The 18,783-nt window shown below is 39.8% G+C and overlaps 2 protein-coding genes across 8 annotated transcripts in view; both read left to right on the forward strand.

Moving 5' to 3' along the window:
• slc24a4b (solute carrier family 24 member 4b) overlaps positions 1–14,306 on the forward strand; it is a 34,798-nt gene extending 20,492 nt beyond the window's left edge. Inside the window, exons 4-17 of one of the 2 annotated variants that reach the window (XM_086061158.1) lie at positions 501–575; positions 668–752; positions 825–928; positions 1,071–1,145; positions 1,218–1,243; positions 2,400–2,453; positions 3,937–4,028; positions 7,273–7,442; positions 7,510–7,651; positions 7,731–7,897; positions 10,025–10,139; positions 10,272–10,384; positions 10,486–10,551; positions 12,064–14,306. In XM_086061158.1, the coding sequence (XP_085917284.1) occupies positions 501–575; positions 668–752; positions 825–928; positions 1,071–1,145; positions 1,218–1,243; positions 2,400–2,453; positions 3,937–4,028; positions 7,273–7,442; positions 7,510–7,651; positions 7,731–7,897; positions 10,025–10,139; positions 10,272–10,384; positions 10,486–10,551; positions 12,064–12,213 (1,434 nt within the window). In that variant the 3' untranslated portion in view covers positions 12,214–14,306. The remainder of the gene's footprint in view (positions 1–500; positions 576–667; positions 753–824; positions 929–1,070; positions 1,146–1,217; positions 1,244–2,399; positions 2,454–3,936; positions 4,029–7,272; positions 7,443–7,509; positions 7,652–7,730; positions 7,898–10,024; positions 10,140–10,271; positions 10,385–10,485; positions 10,552–12,063) is intronic. The other variant, XM_086061159.1, reaches the window with a different exon arrangement.
• A 3,825-nt stretch (positions 14,307–18,131) lies between these two features.
• The window catches only part of LOC147158491 (uncharacterized), a 54,938-nt gene continuing 54,286 nt past the window's right edge, over positions 18,132–18,783 (forward strand). For 5 of the 6 annotated variants that reach the window (XR_015090925.1, XM_086061522.1, XM_086061523.1 and 2 more), the window contains exon 1: positions 18,138–18,270. Coding sequence is in view for 4 of the 6 variants with exons in the window: in XM_086061522.1 (XP_085917648.1) it covers positions 18,260–18,270 (11 nt within the window). In the remaining 2 variants the exon portion in view is untranslated. Of the gene's footprint in view, positions 18,271–18,783 lie in introns of all 6 variants that reach the window. The other variant, XR_015090926.1, reaches the window with a different exon arrangement.

The raw sequence follows: 18,783 nt of genomic DNA on the forward strand, positions 1-18,783 counted from the left end.
GACAAATGATTAAACATATTGATAAGTTTTTGGGTTTGAATGAGTTAAGAGGGCCTAATCTAACAATAGCCTATGCACCTCCACTGAGCAACGAGTAGAGGATCGGTCCAGTTTTTACCCACAGTTGGGTTATTTTCGACCCAACTTTTTCTACACAACGTCCCCCCCCCCCTTTTTTTTTTTTTTTTTTATAGCATTGAGGGTCATGTCAAATGTTATTCTTATAGTATATGTAAAAAAACAGTAGGTGGGCCACAAATGGCCCCCCCAAGCCATCGTTTGGACACCACTTGGTTCAAGAAAGCACTACTGGTTCTGGAGGCCCTGAGAAGATTACATAAACACGGCAGAGTAGAGAAACTGAAATCTGATTGGTCAAAAAATAATAATAATCTAGCATCCACATCCAAATATACTGGAAGCAGCAAAAATAAAAGGCTATGAAGAGAAAAGGCGAATAAATGATTACTCATGACTAATGATTTGCATTATGACCACAGACCCTCTACATGTTCCTGGCCCTCGCCATCACGTGTGACGAGTATTTCGTGACGTCGCTGGAGAAGATATGTGAGGTACTTTTGGGGGCGCGTTTTGGGTTTTATTTCCAGCCAGTTTTTTTTTTTTTTTTTTTTGTCACGTGACCAAATGTGCTCCGTTCACGCAGAAACTACATCTGAGTGAAGACGTTGCCGGCGCCACCTTCATGGCAGCTGGCAGCTCGGCGCCCGAGCTTTTTGCCTCAGTCATCGGTAGGCGCACGCACACGCATCCAGATGGTCACGAATGTCACGAGCCGTTCTGATTGGCCGCCTCGTGTGCAGGTGTCTTCATCACCCATGGAGACGTGGGGGTGGGGACCATCGTGGGCTCGGCCGTCTTCAACATCCTTTGCATCATCGGAGTCTGCGGCATCTTTGCCGGGCAGGTGTGTGCGTGATGTCATTTTCGTGAGGAGGTTTGACGGAATAAAAATAACTCTGGTTGATTTCAGCAGAACGGAAGCAGCGCTAATGTGCTGGCAAAGATGACATGTGCACATGTTGTGTGTGTGTGTGTGTGTCCTGTAGGTGGTGATGCTGACTTGGTGGGCGGTTTTTCGGGATTCTTTCTATTACACGCTGTCGGTCATCGCTCTCATTGCAGTAAGTTGGACTCGGCATGATGGGAATCTCGTACATGGCGGCTTTTAACGGTCACTTCTTTACACCTTGCAGTTCATCTATGACGAGAAGATTGTGTGGTGAGTCTATACACTTTTCCGGATTTTGAATGAACTTCATGAAATCCCAATTGGTGCATATTTATTGTGAATTTTCACTTTTTTTTTTTTTTATCTATTAATTGCTCATTTCAGCCTCCCCCAAACTCCCCCAAAATGTTTTATTTGAGAATAAAGGTTAGCACAATGTCTCCAGATTGATTATCTATTAATTGCTTATTTCAGCCTGACTCTTGAAACGAAAGGGCCTCAGCAGTCTTTACAGCTTGTGCTACCTCAAATTATGATTTTGGGGGGAGCTGATAATTATTCATTGCTTGAGCTTTTTTCTTTTTGATAAAGATTGTCTTTTTATCGCCAAATCTAACAGCTATTTGATATGGTAGCATTTCTGCACTCCCACTCCTTCCTCTAAAAAAACCAATCATTTCATTAGTTACCATAGGGACTGTAGACTTTTTTTTTTTTTTAATCCAGTTATTGCTTATTTCAGCCTTGCAACCGCAGTGCATACGTAGTGCTGGCAGACTGCTTCTAAACAACAATAATGTAATTAAAAATAAATGTAAATGCATGTTGACCACCTTTTTTCCTCAATTGCTTATTTCTGCTGTCTAACCCCAGTGTAATGTGCTTGCAGATTGCACTACTCCTGCTTCTAATCAGAAATTAATGTAATTACAATGTAAATATACATGTAGGGGCATATCGACCCCCTTTCCCCCCTTCAAATAATAGCTTATTTCAGCTGTATAACCCTAGTGTAATGTTCTCGCAGACTTCACTACTCCTGCTTCTAAACCGAAATTAATGTAATTACAATGTATTTACAGTGTAATTAAATATACATGAAAGTGCATATTGACCCCCTTTTTTCCTCAATTGCTTTATTTCAGCTGTATAACCCAAGTGTAATGTGCTCACAGACTGCACTACTCCTGCTTCTAAACAGAAATTAATGTAATTACAATGTATTTACAGTGTAATTAAAGTTGCATGTAAATGCATATGTATACTTGCATGTATAATGTTTTTTTTTTTTAATTTTTAATGTTTCCCTTCCTTCACAATTTGTTGGATGTTGCTTGTCCTACAATAGTTTGCTCTAGGTTACCATAGTGGTTGTAGCTCAAAGATATTCCATCCTTATATTGGTCTTGATTCTTCTTTTTTCCAGGTGGGAGAGTTTAGTGCTGGTGGTCATGTATGCGGGATACATTCTGGTCATGAAGTAAGTGCTTTGTCAGTTGGCAACGTCTCAGGCACGATTTTTAAACCTTTGACTGCAAGGTACCACTTTCCAGTCGATACCCCCCCCCCCCCCCCCAACACACTCACACCTCTAATCAAATGTCAAAATAAAGACTCTATCCATGAACCCTGAGCCATGTGTGTGTGTGTGCGGTCCTCGCTCATGGCCGCAAAGCAGCATGTCATGGTCATGGCGTGTGCGTCTGTCTGGGTGCAGCTGGTAATCTGTGTTGCACTCAGCAGCCACCACGGGTTTAATCTTCCTCCCCGCGCAGCCCTAAAGAGCACCGGCTTAACCGGATCACTCCTCTCTTCTTCCTCATTCTGCAGGCAAGACGCAACTTGCTGAGGGGATGCTGATGGTACACCCCCCCCCCCCCCATTCACCCCTCCCTAAAACATCCACTAGCCATTTTATGTGGTTCCTGTAAAAATGGAGGTTGCTTTGAGGTGTTTCCTCTCCAGCCGGAACGAGGGGGGAGTGGGGGGACTCATAAAAAAAATAAATTTGAACTAGAGAAATGTGTTCTTTTAGGTGCACTTTTCTAAATAAACATACAAACAAGCTACACTATAACACTACACACTAATTAAAAATCTAACATTGTGCAATTGTGCTAAGGGTGTTGTTATCAGATGAATAATTCACACCATTTGCGCTTAATTTTCCAATGATGAAATTTGGCCAAGTCGCTGAAATGCTTTGTAGGTTTTTTTTATTTTTTATTTTTTTGTATTTTTTGAATTTTTTTGGGGGGGCTTCTTGCTACACAATGTGTGGGAGTTGATTATGGCGCCCCCTCCCCCAACTATTTTCACAAAAGCCACTTGAGTTTTATGAGGCGTCAGAAATATTCCAGAAAAGATGTCCTGAAAGACATGCTTTAAATCCAAAATACAAGTTTTCTCCATCCTAGTAATCCCTGGAGCAGATTGTCAATACTGATATTCAGCATTTTGACGAATGACAGCTTTACAAATCTATGTTGCGCAATTTACAGCGAATCGAGAATGATATTCAAACACAGCCTGAGCCTTTTGATTCCATTTCCAGGAAAGAAAGAAAATCATGTTCCGTAACCCGAGCAAAGTGGCTCCGCATTGCTTTACGAACCTTTGGAAGGACATCGGGTTCCGTTCAGAGAGGACAAACAGAGCAGCTTTTGTACCGCTGTCGTCTTGCGCTTCTCATCATATAGCACTCGCATTGCTTTGGAATTGTCATACTGGGAGAAAAAGTATTTTGACCAAATGCTGCGGAGCCAATTTCAGGCTTTGTGTGCATTTGTTTTGCGGAAAGTAGGACGCCTGATTCTATGGATGTTAGCAGAGTAAACATGAGAATTTTTTTTTTTTTTTTTTTTTAGCTCATTAAGATCTTTCAAACGCGCCTTTCATCTCTGTTGAAATCCTCCATGCAAATGACTTCCCTTGACCTCTCCTTGTGTGCGTCTCTTCACCAGATTCAACTCCAGCATGCAGGCTTTCTTCATGGGCAGCTCCAAGAAAAATGTGGCCAACGGTAACGCGGCGACCAGCAGCGAGATGGAGGACGGTAATGCGCCTTATTATTGGGATGACGACCCGTCAGTGCCCTTACTGGGAACAGGTAAGGTTAATCAGACAGGCTTGGGGGGGGGGGGGTGGGGGGACAGGAATCGGCCTGTCTGGCCTATGAACATTGAAGGAAATGTGACTAACCTCCTTGAAGGTCATGTGGCTTTTAATCTCTCCTCCTGTTTCTGCTCAACTTGCTTGACCAATTGCTTCTTGATTCGCTTCTCTCTGCTGGGGAGCGCTTGATTCTCTCCAAAGATTGACCAACTTCCAGTCCTGTGATCCCGATGAACTGTATTACATTAACCATTTTTAATATACTGTGTGTGAATTGCCCATATATATATATATATATATATATATATATATATATATATATATATATATATCCCAATTTAGCTTTTTTCCTTGAAATTGCACAAAATTAATGGCAATTTTGTATAGAACACACAAATTAATTTTAATAAATAAATTATAAAAGTGGCCAGGAAATGTTCCAATCAAAAAATGCTGTTGCGCATCTTAATGAGCGTCTGTCAGACATGTAAAGCTTTGGTTGCTGTTTCTAAAACGGCCACAAGAGGGCGGCAGATAATGGCCGCCATCCCGAGTTACTGGTTTATCGGCCTGATACCAGGTTGCCCAGCCCCAACCAAAAATAAAAAAAACTGGAAAAATCCCAAATATGACCAAATATGGGCACACACAAAAAAGAGGAAAATATGCAAATTAGCTTTGCTTCTATTGAGTTTACGCCAAATGTTATTTTGTTATTGACGAATGTCACCCCCAGCTTCCTCTAATGTTACTTGTGTAAGCAAGACGTATGCAGAAGATTTAGCTCAACACTCTTTGCAGCGGTACACGTTGAAACGTTTGGTTTCGTGGAATCGATTGGATTACAAACATTTGCTCATACTGCCCACACCGGACAACTTGAAAACGTATGCTCTAAGGTAGGATGGCTCTCAAAACATTCTTGCGTCTTCTGTACTGTCGGATTTTATTGGTGGCTATGTGCATTTGTCAATTGTGAATAATCTCGGGTTATTTTTAACTGATTCACTGCCATTGACGGCTATAGAAGTAAAAACATTATTTGACTATTTCTATTAGTTTAACATTTATTTCCACTTTTGTTAACAAGAGTATGAAAACCTAGGATTTTTTTAATTGTACATTTAGAACAGATATATAATTTGTGATTAATCGTGAGTTAACTAGTGAAGTCAATGCGATTAATTACAATTAAAAATGGTAATCGCCTGTCGCCCCTAATTTTTTTATACTTTAAAAAAAAAAAAAAGAATTCATGGCAGTGAATGAGTTAAACCAAGTAGCTAGTGCCCCCGAACGCGCTAGCATGTTACAACGAAAACAACAACATTGTTGATTCATCACTTATTTTCGTACACTTTAACAATTTCAACTTTTGGGCTGCTGGGAAAGGAAAATAAGAGACCTTTAAGGGCGAGGGTATTTGGAAAGATCTCAAAATGGAACATCTTGACCCCAAATAATTTTTTTGCATTATGCTAAAAAAAAAAAAGCATAGTCCTAAGAAAATTTTGTCAATTTAGAATGATATGCGGGACAAACATGATAGCTCAGTACAGTCCTAGAATATTACAAATTTGAGTGAGTTGATTTTTGTGTGAATAATAAAACATTGCTTGCCTCATTTTTTTACTTTGTAATGGGTTATTTTAATCCCTGTTATGTCCTTTCTACATCCTGGTGCGAGTTGAGAGATTTTCACCCGTATGTCAATCTTTTTGTGTAATACAGTTCAGCATCATGGGACTGCTTTCTTTAGTCTGCAACTTCCCTGGAACAAAAAGTGTAACATTTGTCCTCCCTTTTTGAAGCCACTTTTCTTAATTCTTCACTAATGAGTGTCATTCCTGACCGATGGATTGATCTAACCCAGCGCCTGTCTGTTTAGCCTTACTAAACTCGCTCTCGCTTGTTGTCAACAGTGTTGTCGCTGCTGTGCGCCAATGTGTTTGTGTTGCATACTACTTTTCCGCTGCTGCTCTCTTGGCGTGCACTCTCGACTGAAGTGGTAATGAATTTTAAGAAATGTTTGTTTACACACCTAATATATGCGTCTTCTTGCATGCATAAATCAAAGTTACACTAACAAGGGGGCAGAATGAAAAAAAAAAAAAAAAACGTTTATTGGTTGTCAAAGGATGTCATAATGTACTGGACATCAATGTCAAATATTAGCCTTCAAATCAATCGTAGTTTTAATATTCTGTTCTGCAAGCAAACCTCAAGGCTGCATGAGGCAATTCAAAGAAGTAAAATGGAGTTCAATTCTCTGGAGTCATGCGCTCTGTGTGTGAATGTGCGACGGGATGCAATACCACAGTGATTTTTAATCATGGAGAGCTGGCGCAAACGTCAATTTAATTATAATTTGGCTTTAAAATGCAGGTTTGATAGCATGTGCTGTGAATAGGGAAAAGTTATTTTATTATTATTATTTTTTTTGGGGGGACTGAAAACCAAGGTTGCAAAAATAGCACGTGACCAAAAGTACACCGCATCCACATGGAAGCATGGTGATGGTTTCAGAAAAAATAAATACATCTAAATTTGATCTAAAGTTGATGGAGGGAAAATAAGTAATGACATGATTTCTATTGAATGTAAGGTGACCTAAATGGCTGAAATTTTTGCAGACCCCGCCTCTGAAAGGACCTCAATAAGTGCTACTAGCATTTATGTTAGCATCACATTCTGAATTACTAGCACTGTGTTAATAATGGATAATGCGATGCTAACATAAAGAGAAGGGTGTTTAAACAAAAATATATAGCATTATTTATTTTTATAACAAAATTATAGAAAAACATTCTAATAAACCACATTTTTTTCATGCCTGGGACCACTGTTAATTTATGATTTGGGCTTTAAAGAGGAAGTCAGCCCTTACAATAAACATTTCAGGGGGCGGTCATTTTGTGAAAATGACATCACAGTTACTCGGGGCCCAGATAACGACCAGTCACTACTCGGCTTGCTTGCCAATGACTAAAGTCAGAGAACAGGTGAGCTGTGATGTCAGTTTAAGTGAGAAAATGGCCGCCCACTTAGATGTTTGCCGCTGAATTCAAATTCCACAAATGTAAAAATTCATTAGAATGTGGCGTTTTGACTGGTGTGGGCATGTACAACATATTATTGTCATGTTGCCTTCAATTGAACTTGCCATCTTCACCACGCGACTCCAGTGAAGCCCACCAAGGCGTACAGCCGCGGCTCAGTGGTGATGGTGGACGAGATCATCAACGCCAGCCCGTCCAAGTACCGCTTCCCCGAAGCGGGCCTGCGCGTCATGGTCACCAGCCACTTCGGACCCAAGACCCGCCTGCGCATGGCGAGCCGCCTCATCATCACAGAGGTACGCATGGGAGTTGCCGTCGCGGCGTGCGTCATGTTCTCGGGGTTGAGTGTTTCTTTTCTGAAAGCGCCAGAAGTTGGTCCAGGCGGCCAACGGCGTGGAGACGCAAGTGATTGACGGCAAGACGGACCTGGAGAACGGTAACGTGCCAGAGGACAAACCCGCTGAGGAGGAGAAGGAAAGCGGCATCTCCCCGTTTGGGATTCCGAGTATGTGGATGACGCGGGCACGATGCGGAATCGATTGGAATGCGACGGCACTGAAATGAATCGTTTGCGTTTCTAACAGAGGGATGTGGCAACAAAATCAAGTGGCTGATCTCATGGCCTCTGCTCCTGGTGTTGTTCCTCACCGTCCCGAACTGCGGCAAGCCACGCTGGGAGAGATGCTTCATGCTCTCCTTTATCCTCTCAACGGTCTGGATCGCGGTTTTCTCCTACCTGATGGTCTGGATGGTACGTTTGGACGCTCTGCACCTGCTTGACGCATTCACTGCCAGTTCAGTTGAATTGGCCCCAAAACGTATCAAGACGTATTTATACGTTTTTATGTAAAAAAAAAAAAAGTTTTATGCTAGAGTATGCAGCCTCTGAAATGAAGAGAATGCTTGAAGAATGGTAGTTATTACAACAACCAGCAGGTGGCAGCAGAGTATAAGAGATCAACCAGGCCCATGTTGCAAACAAGTTCATTTACCCACAGTTCTAAACAGATTTGTGAATAATGATGAAACTTAGCTATATTCCAATGCTAATTGCTGCAAAACTTAAACGGGTAGAAATATCCTTTTTTTCCCTAATAAAAGAAGAGACTCTAATCTTTCTTTTGGTAGGTTCCATGTTTTTTTATAGCAATAGAACACAATATTCTGTAGGCCTTGCAAAATCTGTCAAAATCCAGTAAAACAGCCGGGAGCAAAGGGGGTTGCTTCGGCGAAAATGGCTGCGAGCGAATGAGTTAAAGGGGAAGTCAATCGTTAACATTTAGTGACAATAATATATGTGACCTCACTACACATGACATTCTGGTTCATATTAGATTTTTGGAATAAGAGTTATGCGGCAAAATCCAGATGTTTTATCAATTTCAGGGCGGCCATTTTGCTACTTGCTATTGACTGAAGATGGCATCACAGTTGCATCAACTGTGATGCCATTTTCACTGAGTATCACCGTCAATGGCAAAGAATTAATTAATCTGCAAAAACTGAAATCTTAAAATATAATTTCTTAAATGTAACCTAACTTTTCTTATTTTGCTTTAACGAGTTATTTTTACTTGAAATAAAATTGCCAGACAAGATCAATCTGCTTATTTTAAGATACTTATTACTTATCTTTTTGATCAAGTATTGAGCGTAAACAGCCAGTTTTAAGTACTGTGAAGCTTAAAACAAACACTTTCCACATTAAGATGATTAACGAACATCAACGGCCCTGAACTCGGGTTTCATAAGTAGAATTTTGCAGAATCTAGTAATAAGATAAATGGAAAAAAAGTGCAATATAGCGCTTTACTGTAAGCATTTTCCCTTATAAAAAGCGCATTTTTTTCTTTTGACAGTAAATGTACTACCCGCTCAGTGATCTAATGTTAGGGTCTCCCCTCAAACTCGGAGGTTGTGGGTTCAATCCCTGGCTGGGTCATATCAAAGACAATTACAAATGGGACATATTATTCCTTTGCTTAACTAAGATGGCCAACTCGCATGCATTTTAAGAAAATACTTCTATATATTACAGCTTGAAAATAAGTCATTATTACTTGTTTTTAGTCTAGAAAGAACATTTTCAAGACAGCTGTGGTTGATATGGGCATAGTATTATTTTCTAAATTGAACTCATTCACTGCCATTGACGGCTATAGATGTCAAAAATAAATTTTATATTTCTATTAGTTTAACATTTTTCTCTTTTTTGTTAACAAGAGTATGTATAACTAGAATATTTTTTTTTTGTATTATAACAGGTATAAAATTTGTGATTAATTGAGTTAACTAATGCAGTTAATTACGATTAAAAAATTGTAATTGTCTGACGGCCCTAATTTCTAATAATCTTTTCTTTAAAAAATAAATAAGGTGATTAAAATTTGTAATTGTAATTAATAGCATGACTTCACGAGTTAACTCACGATTAATCACAAATTTTATATGTTCTAAATGTACCAACAAAAATTCTAGGCTTTCATACTCTTGTTAACAAAAATGGAAAAAATGCTAAACTAATAGAAATAGTTCAAATTCATTTTTGACGTCTATTGCTGTCAATGGCAGTGAATGAGTTAATTTGTTATGTTGGCAGATAATTTTGCTTATTTGAAGTGTTTTTTTATTTTATTTTTGCTGAATTTTTTTCTTTAATTTTCTAGTCCTTTTAGACACCAAACTTTATTTTCTTTCTTTCTCATTTTTTGTTATTTTTTGAATGAACTGGATTTATCCTTTGCCCATGTGGCACCTCACTACAAGGTGTCATGAAATTTAAAAAAATATACGTTATAGTGGTATGGAACTGTACTGTTTGAAAATCTTTTTAAAAGGAGACTCGGAATGTCTTAGTGAAAGTCCCGCCCTCTTGCAGGTGACTATAATTGGCTACACTCTGGGAATCCCTGACGTCATCATGGGTATCACCTTCCTGGCAGCGGGCACCAGCGTCCCCGACTGCATCGCCAGTCTCATCGTGGCTCGCCAAGGTCGTCCCGTCCCTCTGCTTCTTCTTTAATGATACATTTCCCTGTTTGACAATTCTGACGAGCAGACAAAAAAGAAAAAGAAAAGCATTGCTCACATCTGTTCTTGTGTCCAAATTGTGTTGCGCATTTCAGGCTTGGGAGACATGGCCGTGTCCAACACTATTGGAAGCAACGTTTTTGACATCCTGGTGGGACTGGGCGTCCCATGGGCCATCCAAACGATGTGCGTTGACTACGGATCAGAGGTGAGGCTTTCTTTTTGTTGTAGTCAGTTTTTTTTGTGCTCCACGAGTGTCTCACGAACACAACTTCACCAAAGTGAACCGATCGTTTGCGTCTTTTGCAGGTGATGATCAACAGTCGAGGGCTTGTGTATTCAGTGGTGCTTCTGCTGGGATCGGTGGCCCTCACAGTGAGTTTGAATTTTGAAGCTCCGTTTTTGACAGCTGGATTTGAGAAACTATTCAAATACAATCAACGTATGATCATCGAAATCTTGATCGTGCCCATGTAGGCAATACTTTATTATTATTTTTTTTTTTTGGTGTGATCTTGCACTCCGCTTGTGGCTCTCAGGGCATTGAATTGATCGCAACTGGACTTCTCTGTTTGTCCTAGAAGACGTTTTGCCTCTTAGTCTTCATGAGTTCACGCAACAAGGCTTGGTTAGGATTAGTGATAGACCGATATTAGTAGTCAAGGAGGCCGATAACCGATATTTGGAGCCGATATTTATTTGCAGTAAAACAAAGAATAAAAAAAACTTTGTAAAATGCCATTAAGAATGTTCATTAAAAATAGAGCTGTCAAACGATTCAGATTAATCACATTTAAGGATTTTGATTAATCACTTCAATAAAAAGGCTTTTTTTTGCCCGGCAAGTTTGATGAGCACTTGTTATGTGTTAATTTTTTCGACACTTAATGTTATGACACTCATCCTCCTTTTTGTAATCCGTTAATTACTTGTCTAATAAAAAAAAGACCCCAGTCGTTTGACATGAACTAATATTCTGAATATCATACGCAAACTTTTATCAAATGCTTCACTTGATTGTATGTAGTTATGTTTATTTCTCAAACACAGTCTGTGCTACCTTTTTAACGTAACCATCCGCTGTCAAGATAAAGGATCATCTGTGCTCAAAATTAATAGTGTGATTAATCTGCAATAATACATGATTAATACGATCATTTTTTTGTGATTAATTAATTGGGTAACGCTTTAACTTTGACAGCAATAATTCAAAGGTAAAAGTTTTTCTTTTCATTTTAAACCTATAGAGAATAGACAGCACTCTTTTAAAATTATAGCAAAAATAAATATTTTAAACGTTCACTTTTTTTTGTGTGTGTAATTTTGAACAAAAAGCGCAGCCCAGTTTCAGCAGAATCTCTTATAAAGTTTAGTGACATTTTTAAATAAAGTTTTAAATTGATCTGTTTAGAGTGCGAGTTTTCATCGAGGTTCATAAAAGGTTTCCGAAGATGTTCGTAGGGGGTGGAAAATGTCTTTGCGACAAGTAAAAACTGCATGTGAACATCTTTGCAACATTTTACGAACCCGGACGAAAACCCCAAATTCGCTAAGTTCGCAAGTATTCACCACTCGGTGAGCTACCAGTTTTATCGGCTTTTAGATTTGTCAAAATGCCAAATATCGCCACCAATTCTTTATTTTACTATCTTAAAAACAAAACAAAACAAAAAACTACAGTGGATGTCTTGGCTGGTTCACTTATTATGAATCACCGAGGTTACCATGGCAACAGCAGAGACAGTAAAAGTTGTTAAAAGCTAGTTTACTGTCAAAATGATTTGAAAGCTGTTATTTTCAAAATGTTTTTATCCTGTGGTCATTTCGGTGCAATTGGCCTCGTTTTCAGTTCGTCAACTGACCGTCTTGTTTTTGCACCCCAAACAGGTACTGGGCATTCACCTGAACAAGTGGCGTTTGGATCTGAAGCTGGGCATTTACGTCCTGGTCCTGTACGCCGTCTTTCTCTGCTTCTCGGTCATGATCGAATACAACGTCTTCACTTTTGTCAACCTGCCCATGTGCTTTGAGGACTAAAAAAAAACAAACAAAAAAAAAAACCAAATCCTCACAGTCCCACTTTTCCTTTCAATAACTGGACCTATCGCTTTTCTTCACTTTTAAGTCTGTTTATTCCCAGGTGTGTCCACGAGGTGGCGCACTCGAGCCATTCCGCATCTCGTCTTTACTCTCACACGGTGCCGGTCCTTGATGCTCATTTGGAGCGCTGCCTGCAGTACTGCTGTCCACTCGTCTTCTGTGTCCATCCACTTAGCATGCCTTTAGCTGTCGCCACGCCGTCGCCATTTCATGTTGACGGAATCCTCGCAAGGTTTACGGAGATCTCCAGGACCCAAAGAGAAAAGCACACTTTTTTGTTTTTTTGTTTTTTGCGCCCCCTTGGACGAGGGTCTTGTCCTTGGCAGCTCCACCAACTTGACACCAGGAACTACAAACTGTCCGTCGATGACCACCTGCAAACTTTTCTCACTTAAAAACTTTTCCAGGACTGTTTCGGAAGCATCAGTCCAAATGGAACGTTTGACTGCACAACAGTGAACTGAATACAGTTTTGTTTTGTTTTTTTGTGTTTATTTATTTTTTCAGAAAAAAAAAATCCCTCCATCTTTTGTGAATGAGAGGGCGAGCATGTTGCAACTCACTCTGGAATTAAGATTTGAAAACCACGCTCAAGTTTTAGATTTTTGGATTTTGACGGCTCTCTACATGCTGGACTGTCTGCTATGCCACCTCCTGGCCAGTAGGGGCGGGGGGAGCAAGCCAACCACAGCCACCAGTGATCAGGGACATTTCTTTGGTGGGGGGGCCTGCGATCGCGTTGATGTGAGTTGTATGTAGATACTGCACTTTAACAACCATCCTCTCATTCTCAATCAACTAGTGCTTCCTTTGGCGTGTGTGTGTGTGTGTGTGTGTGAGATACAAATGTGTGTGCGTGAATATGACGAGCACACCCGCCTCTTGTCCGCAGTGCATGCTGGGATGTTAAATGCAGTGTCTCCCCCCCACCCCTCCCACCCCACTTCTCCCTCAAGCACAGTGTAATGGCTGCTTGATCCTGTCTCCATGGCAACCGCCTGGTTCAGTTTTACACACACAACAAAAGTAAATCGGCAGCTATACTGCAATTTGTTGCAAAATTGCGAGCAATGAGCCGAGCTACAGAGAATTCTGACAGAAACTGGTATTGGGGGTGGGGGGGGGGTGATATGCCTGTGCCACACATGGCGGCAGGCACTTGTATATGCAATCTCAATGTCATGACTTGTGTGTGCGTGACGCAAGGCCCCTGCCAGGTCGCCATGATGATGTTGTCCGTCTCGTGCTTAATGTGTGAGCTCACAGGTGTGCGTTTTTGTCTTTTTTTTTGTGATCACTGTTGAACTGAGCCAAAGGATGGATGCTATGGTCCCCTTTTTTTTTCTCCGCAAAAGGGCCAAAAGAAGCAACACGACGGATCGATGGTGTTTTTTTTTTTTTTTGGGACGTTTGTCACTTTGAGGACCTGGATGAGAGCACTTGAGGACAGAGTTGGACCCCTCCCTTTTAGGGTGCTCGTCCGTTTCATTTCTGGATGGAGGTGACCACGCGGCCCATCTGTAGATACACCTTGTTGTCCGGAAGCAGCACTGTACTCGTTTGGAGTCCAAATGTGCATTTTTGTCATTTTCTTTATCTTCTTAAGACTGCTCTATGCGGTCCTTTTCTTGGTTTGCCAGGTTGAAATTTCGTCCTCCTTAACTTGTTGAGCTTGCGTTTGTCAGCAAATCTTTTTCTTTTTTCTGGAGGAAGAAGAGGGAAAGAAGAATTATTTGATGCAGACTGGATGGAAGTCCGGTGTATAAAATGCCCTGGAAAGGTGACAATTTCTTTGATTGAATGCGACCCGATGCACTGTGAGCTCAATGTGATGTGGGAGTTGTCAACAATAACTAATGATTAATAATAAAAAAAAGTCTATTTAATGTAAAGTTAGTTACTATAAAAAAAATACTGTATAACTTATATGAATGTATTGTCTTGCTATACTGGACATATCCAACCAATGCATTTTACTGTAAAGCAATAATGTGAAGAAAAAAAATAAAATGGCAAAAATTGTTCCTGTACATTTGTCTCCCAAGTTTTTGCATCACTGGCAAAATTCAAGTCGTTTGTCACTTGAGTCTATATTAAGAATTTCTCACTGCATCTACTGAAAACATCTGAGATTGTTCATGTTCCCTTTGCCCTCATTTTGGACTATTTTGTTACACATTGGGCTCGTCCCCCTCCCTTAATTTGCAGTTCTTATAATGATGCGCCGCAAATCTGTCAACCAAGGAGAAGTGTATTTGTTTGGCCGTATGTTAGCAGGCAATTAATATAGAATAATCAATTTTGAAATGCTGGTCAGCTTCCGATTTCTTTAGTTTTGGATGCAATTCCTAGAAAATAAAACAAAAAACGGTCACCTTTGTAACCTTGAAATGCTGAAACCGTCAAAAAAAAACAAAAAAACGTGCCGGGTATGTCTTAGTCCAGATCTTTGCCAAAATTAAAAGGTTACTCCTTGCTACAATTTCAAATGTTCCAATACCAAATTTTAAAACCGATTATGAGAGGGGTTGAATATGCTTTAAAAATAAAGTGTGACGTGATTTTTCAAAAATCATTTTGCAGAACAAATGCCATTAATACAAAAAAGTTTAAACTTATATTGTGTCTAACAAGAAGTAACTAACTGATGGTTAATTTGAATATTTAAATGTACCCAAATGAGAAGCAGTTCGAAGGATGGATGAAAGGATTCCTACCATGACTAGTTGAATTCTTTATTATTAAAAAAAAGGGGATTAAATGCGTAAAGAGAAAAGAAAAAAAACACCACAGCGAATAAACAAATATGCGAATTATGCAGACTGTAGTTTCAAGTTGCAATATCACCATTTACCACTAGAGGGCAGACATGGCTTTTCACTGGGTCTTACTGCCCTGTTCTACAACATGAGTAGGCCGAAAGCATTTTTTTATTTTTTATTTGGGAATAATATGGAGGACAACATAATACCTCAATAATATAAACATTCTTAGTTAATTTTTGTGGGGAAATTTGTACATAATCAATACTTGCACTTAATGTTGTTTTTTGTTCTGGAATTTTGTGCCGTCATTGAATGGTTATTTAAATGCAAGAGATCCCTTTGCACTGGTAGGGAGGGGGGGATTCACAGTATATTGTTGTTGGTTTAGGATAAAGGATCTTTTATACATGCATTGAGAAAGTATTGTAAAATATTTTGTCTAAAATAGCTTTTTTTTTTTGCTACATATCTGGTAGGAAGTGCGAGGCCCTTAAGTGCCCCTCCGAGTAACACTGATGAAAAATTGTGCCCCCCCCCCTCCCCCAGCATTTAAAAGGCACCCACCACTGCGTTATATAACGCTCATTTGCCAGCCATCGTGTAGGATTCGCAATCACCACCAGGGGGCAATGTTCATACACAAGTCAAGCTTTCGTCCCTTCATTGACTAAAACTGACACGGCATGATATTGACTTGCGAATATAAAACGGTAAACTATGACTGAAAGACATGTTTTTCTAATGGGGGGCAAACACTCCCACCCACGTTTCTTATTCATGATAAGGCAGCCATCCGGTACATGGGCCAGCATGGACGCCACGCAGGCTGCAACCTCCTAATGAGCTGGCACTTTTTGTGCACTGAAGAGCTCCCTAACAAGCATCCAGCAACTCTCCAGTGACCACGTGTCCACACACATACACCGACTGACCTTCATGTACACAACACTGCCATCCCGCTCGGAAAACTTGTTAATCTCTCCCCTTGACATTTTCTTTTCTTTTTGCAACTTATTGTTCCTGTTGGTGTTATTATTATTATTTTTTGCTGCTTGGGTGCGTGGCTGAGCTGAACAGTGATGGATGTTGAACGAACTGGGTTGCTGGTTCCGCTTCGCCGCAGTTCCTATTACATCTAGGAAAAATGCCCGAGTCAGTACTTTTTTCCACTTGACCGATTGACCCCCCCCCTCCCTCTACCCTGCCCCCCCCCCCCCCTCCCCACCCACATTGCATGCTGGAAACAAATAACTTCCTGTTCAGCAATATAAAGTATAATAGTGCTTAATAGGGGGCCAAACCAATTTGATTAGGTTCATTACCAAGTTGTCCACATTTTGTACAATGCTGAAAATGAAGGAAAATGTATACAGTCGACAACAAATGAAAATGAAAATATAAATTTTGAAGCTGGAATGAAAGGTTAACAGTTCAAGTCGCTCTAAAAAGGGGTTCGATAACACAAATTACTTTGCAATACCTCAACACATGATACATACGACAATTTGAAATTATGGTGCAGATTTTTCATGGAATTTGACAAGCTAGATTTGCTTTCACGGACCACATAAAATGATGTGGTGGGCCGGATCTGGCCCCCGGGCCTTGAGTTTGACACATGTGCTTCAAGACAAGACACATACATTTTGCAAATGTACTCGGAGTTAAGATGCTCACACATTGAGATCAGTATTGAGTTTACGTTTTAATTTTTAGGCACTTAAGACAGGTGTGTCCAAACGCTTTTCTCCAAGGGCCACTTAAAAAAAAAAAAAAAAATATATATATATATATATAAATATATAAATGTATTTGTCTTGCATAAAGAACAGCTTCTAATGCTGTCCAGCATTTCTTTTTTTTTTGTGTGCATTTTTTTTTAATGGCATGGCCAAAAGTTATTTTTAGTCTATGCTGCGGGCCGCTAATAAATTGATAGTGGGCCGCAAATTACCCCCAGGCCATAGTTTGAACACCACTGCTTTATGCTATTATGTTGAAAGCACTCTATTAAAAAAAAAAAGAAACATCTACCATCCGTCCATTTTTTGAAGTGCTCGTTCCTGTTATCAGACGCTAATTTGTGTATCAATCCAAAACCATGCAGCTCTGCTTACCTTATGACTTCAACATGTTTTTTTAAACAATGTACTTTCTTTTCACACTTGATGGGTGGGCAGGCACTCCAGACGCCCAACTAATCGTAATCAAACAATTCAAAAATCATTTTGCTTGTTGTCCTCTCTAAGGATGCTTCAATTCTACATGTAATGAAATGATGCATACTAAGATTAAATCAAAGCCTAATCTGTTTTTTGACAGTGAGAACAGTCTTTTCCAGCGCATTGTCTCCCAGTGGTTGGTTAAGGTGTGCACTGTGTATACCAAGGCAGCATTTAAAGCAATAATGCTGACACATAGAAGGCCGCAATGAGCCGGGACAAGACTAATAGCGCGTCCCTATTCATTTACTATTCAATTGGAAAGTAGGCAGACTCACAATTAGGAGTGAGTTAAACTTTTTGGAAGATTACATTTTCATATTCACACTTATTGACAATTTAGACTTCAATGAACCTAGCATACACTTTTTGGGGACTCGGTAAAAAGCGTTCTGCTTAATTAATCGCCCCTACTTTAGTATGACTCGAATTGTTCCGTTTGCGAAGCGATTAAGCAAATTGTCCAATTAGCCGAATAGCTACTATTTGTGTTTATATAGTGCAAGGAAGTGTAAGTAATCTTCTCCCATGCCGACAAAGTGATTGTCACTGTTGATGTACAGTAGTAGCATTTTTAGTGTTTTATCGTAGCAATTCGGTCTTTATGAGCAAACAAAATGAATGCGTCGTTGTCTATTACACCGTGGGATCAATCTTCTAAGCAATGATTCCCAACCGCTGTGCTGTGGGAAAATGATCCAGCTCCGCTTTATTGGTTGGAAAATTATGGGGTTTACTACAAAAGTAATTTTTCTCTTTTGTCTATAACAGTGACGTATAGTGGCAGGCTGAACAAATGAGTAATAGATGGAAGAAAGTAAACTTAACCTGTGTTTGATATGTACTATTTTGTTGGCAGTCCTTGAATGCACCTTCAGCAAGGGAACAAAGTTTGTTAGCTTCGCTAACAATGCAGCTAATAAAAGCTATATAGTCTGTTTTGTTGCTATAATTTGACTATCCAGTGTTCTCTAATTTTTTTTTTATTGTGTATAAATGCCAAAAAGGTGAGTTAAATGATATATACTGTTTATGTGAAGTGGTAGTAGTGTGCATATTTGTTTGCCCTTGTTGAACATGCTATGCTAGCTTGATGTGCCTCATGTAAACATGTTTAACTATGAAATACAGTTTTTTTCCATTCAAACGGAAAACCAACAAACAAAACAACAAAATGGTGTTTACATTTTGTCAATATGTAAATAATTAAGGAAGTTATGGTAGTGTGGTGTCGTTTTGCGAAGCTTTGTTCTTCCTGTGGTGGTGCGGCGTCACATTTAAATTCCAATCAAAGCACCGGGTCATAGTCCACTTTCCTGCCGGCTTACCTTTTAGCTCAACAATCACATTCGAGTCACACTGTTTCTGGTATTGAAAGCGGCCCCTTTGAACTCAATCACGTTGGCCCATGCTGCCTTCGCGGAGGGACGTCGCCAAGCATAGTGTGATTCTTAATGGGGCCCTTGCGTGTATTTCCTCGCCTTGTTTTATATTTGCCGGTGAGACGTTGCCTCGTTTCT

Source organism: Leptonotus elevatus, chromosome 18 (genome assembly GCF_054856555.1).
Source record: "Leptonotus elevatus isolate MCC_2025b chromosome 18, RoL_Lele_1.0, whole genome shotgun sequence".
Lineage (NCBI taxonomy): Eukaryota > Metazoa > Chordata > Actinopteri > Syngnathiformes > Syngnathidae > Leptonotus > Leptonotus elevatus.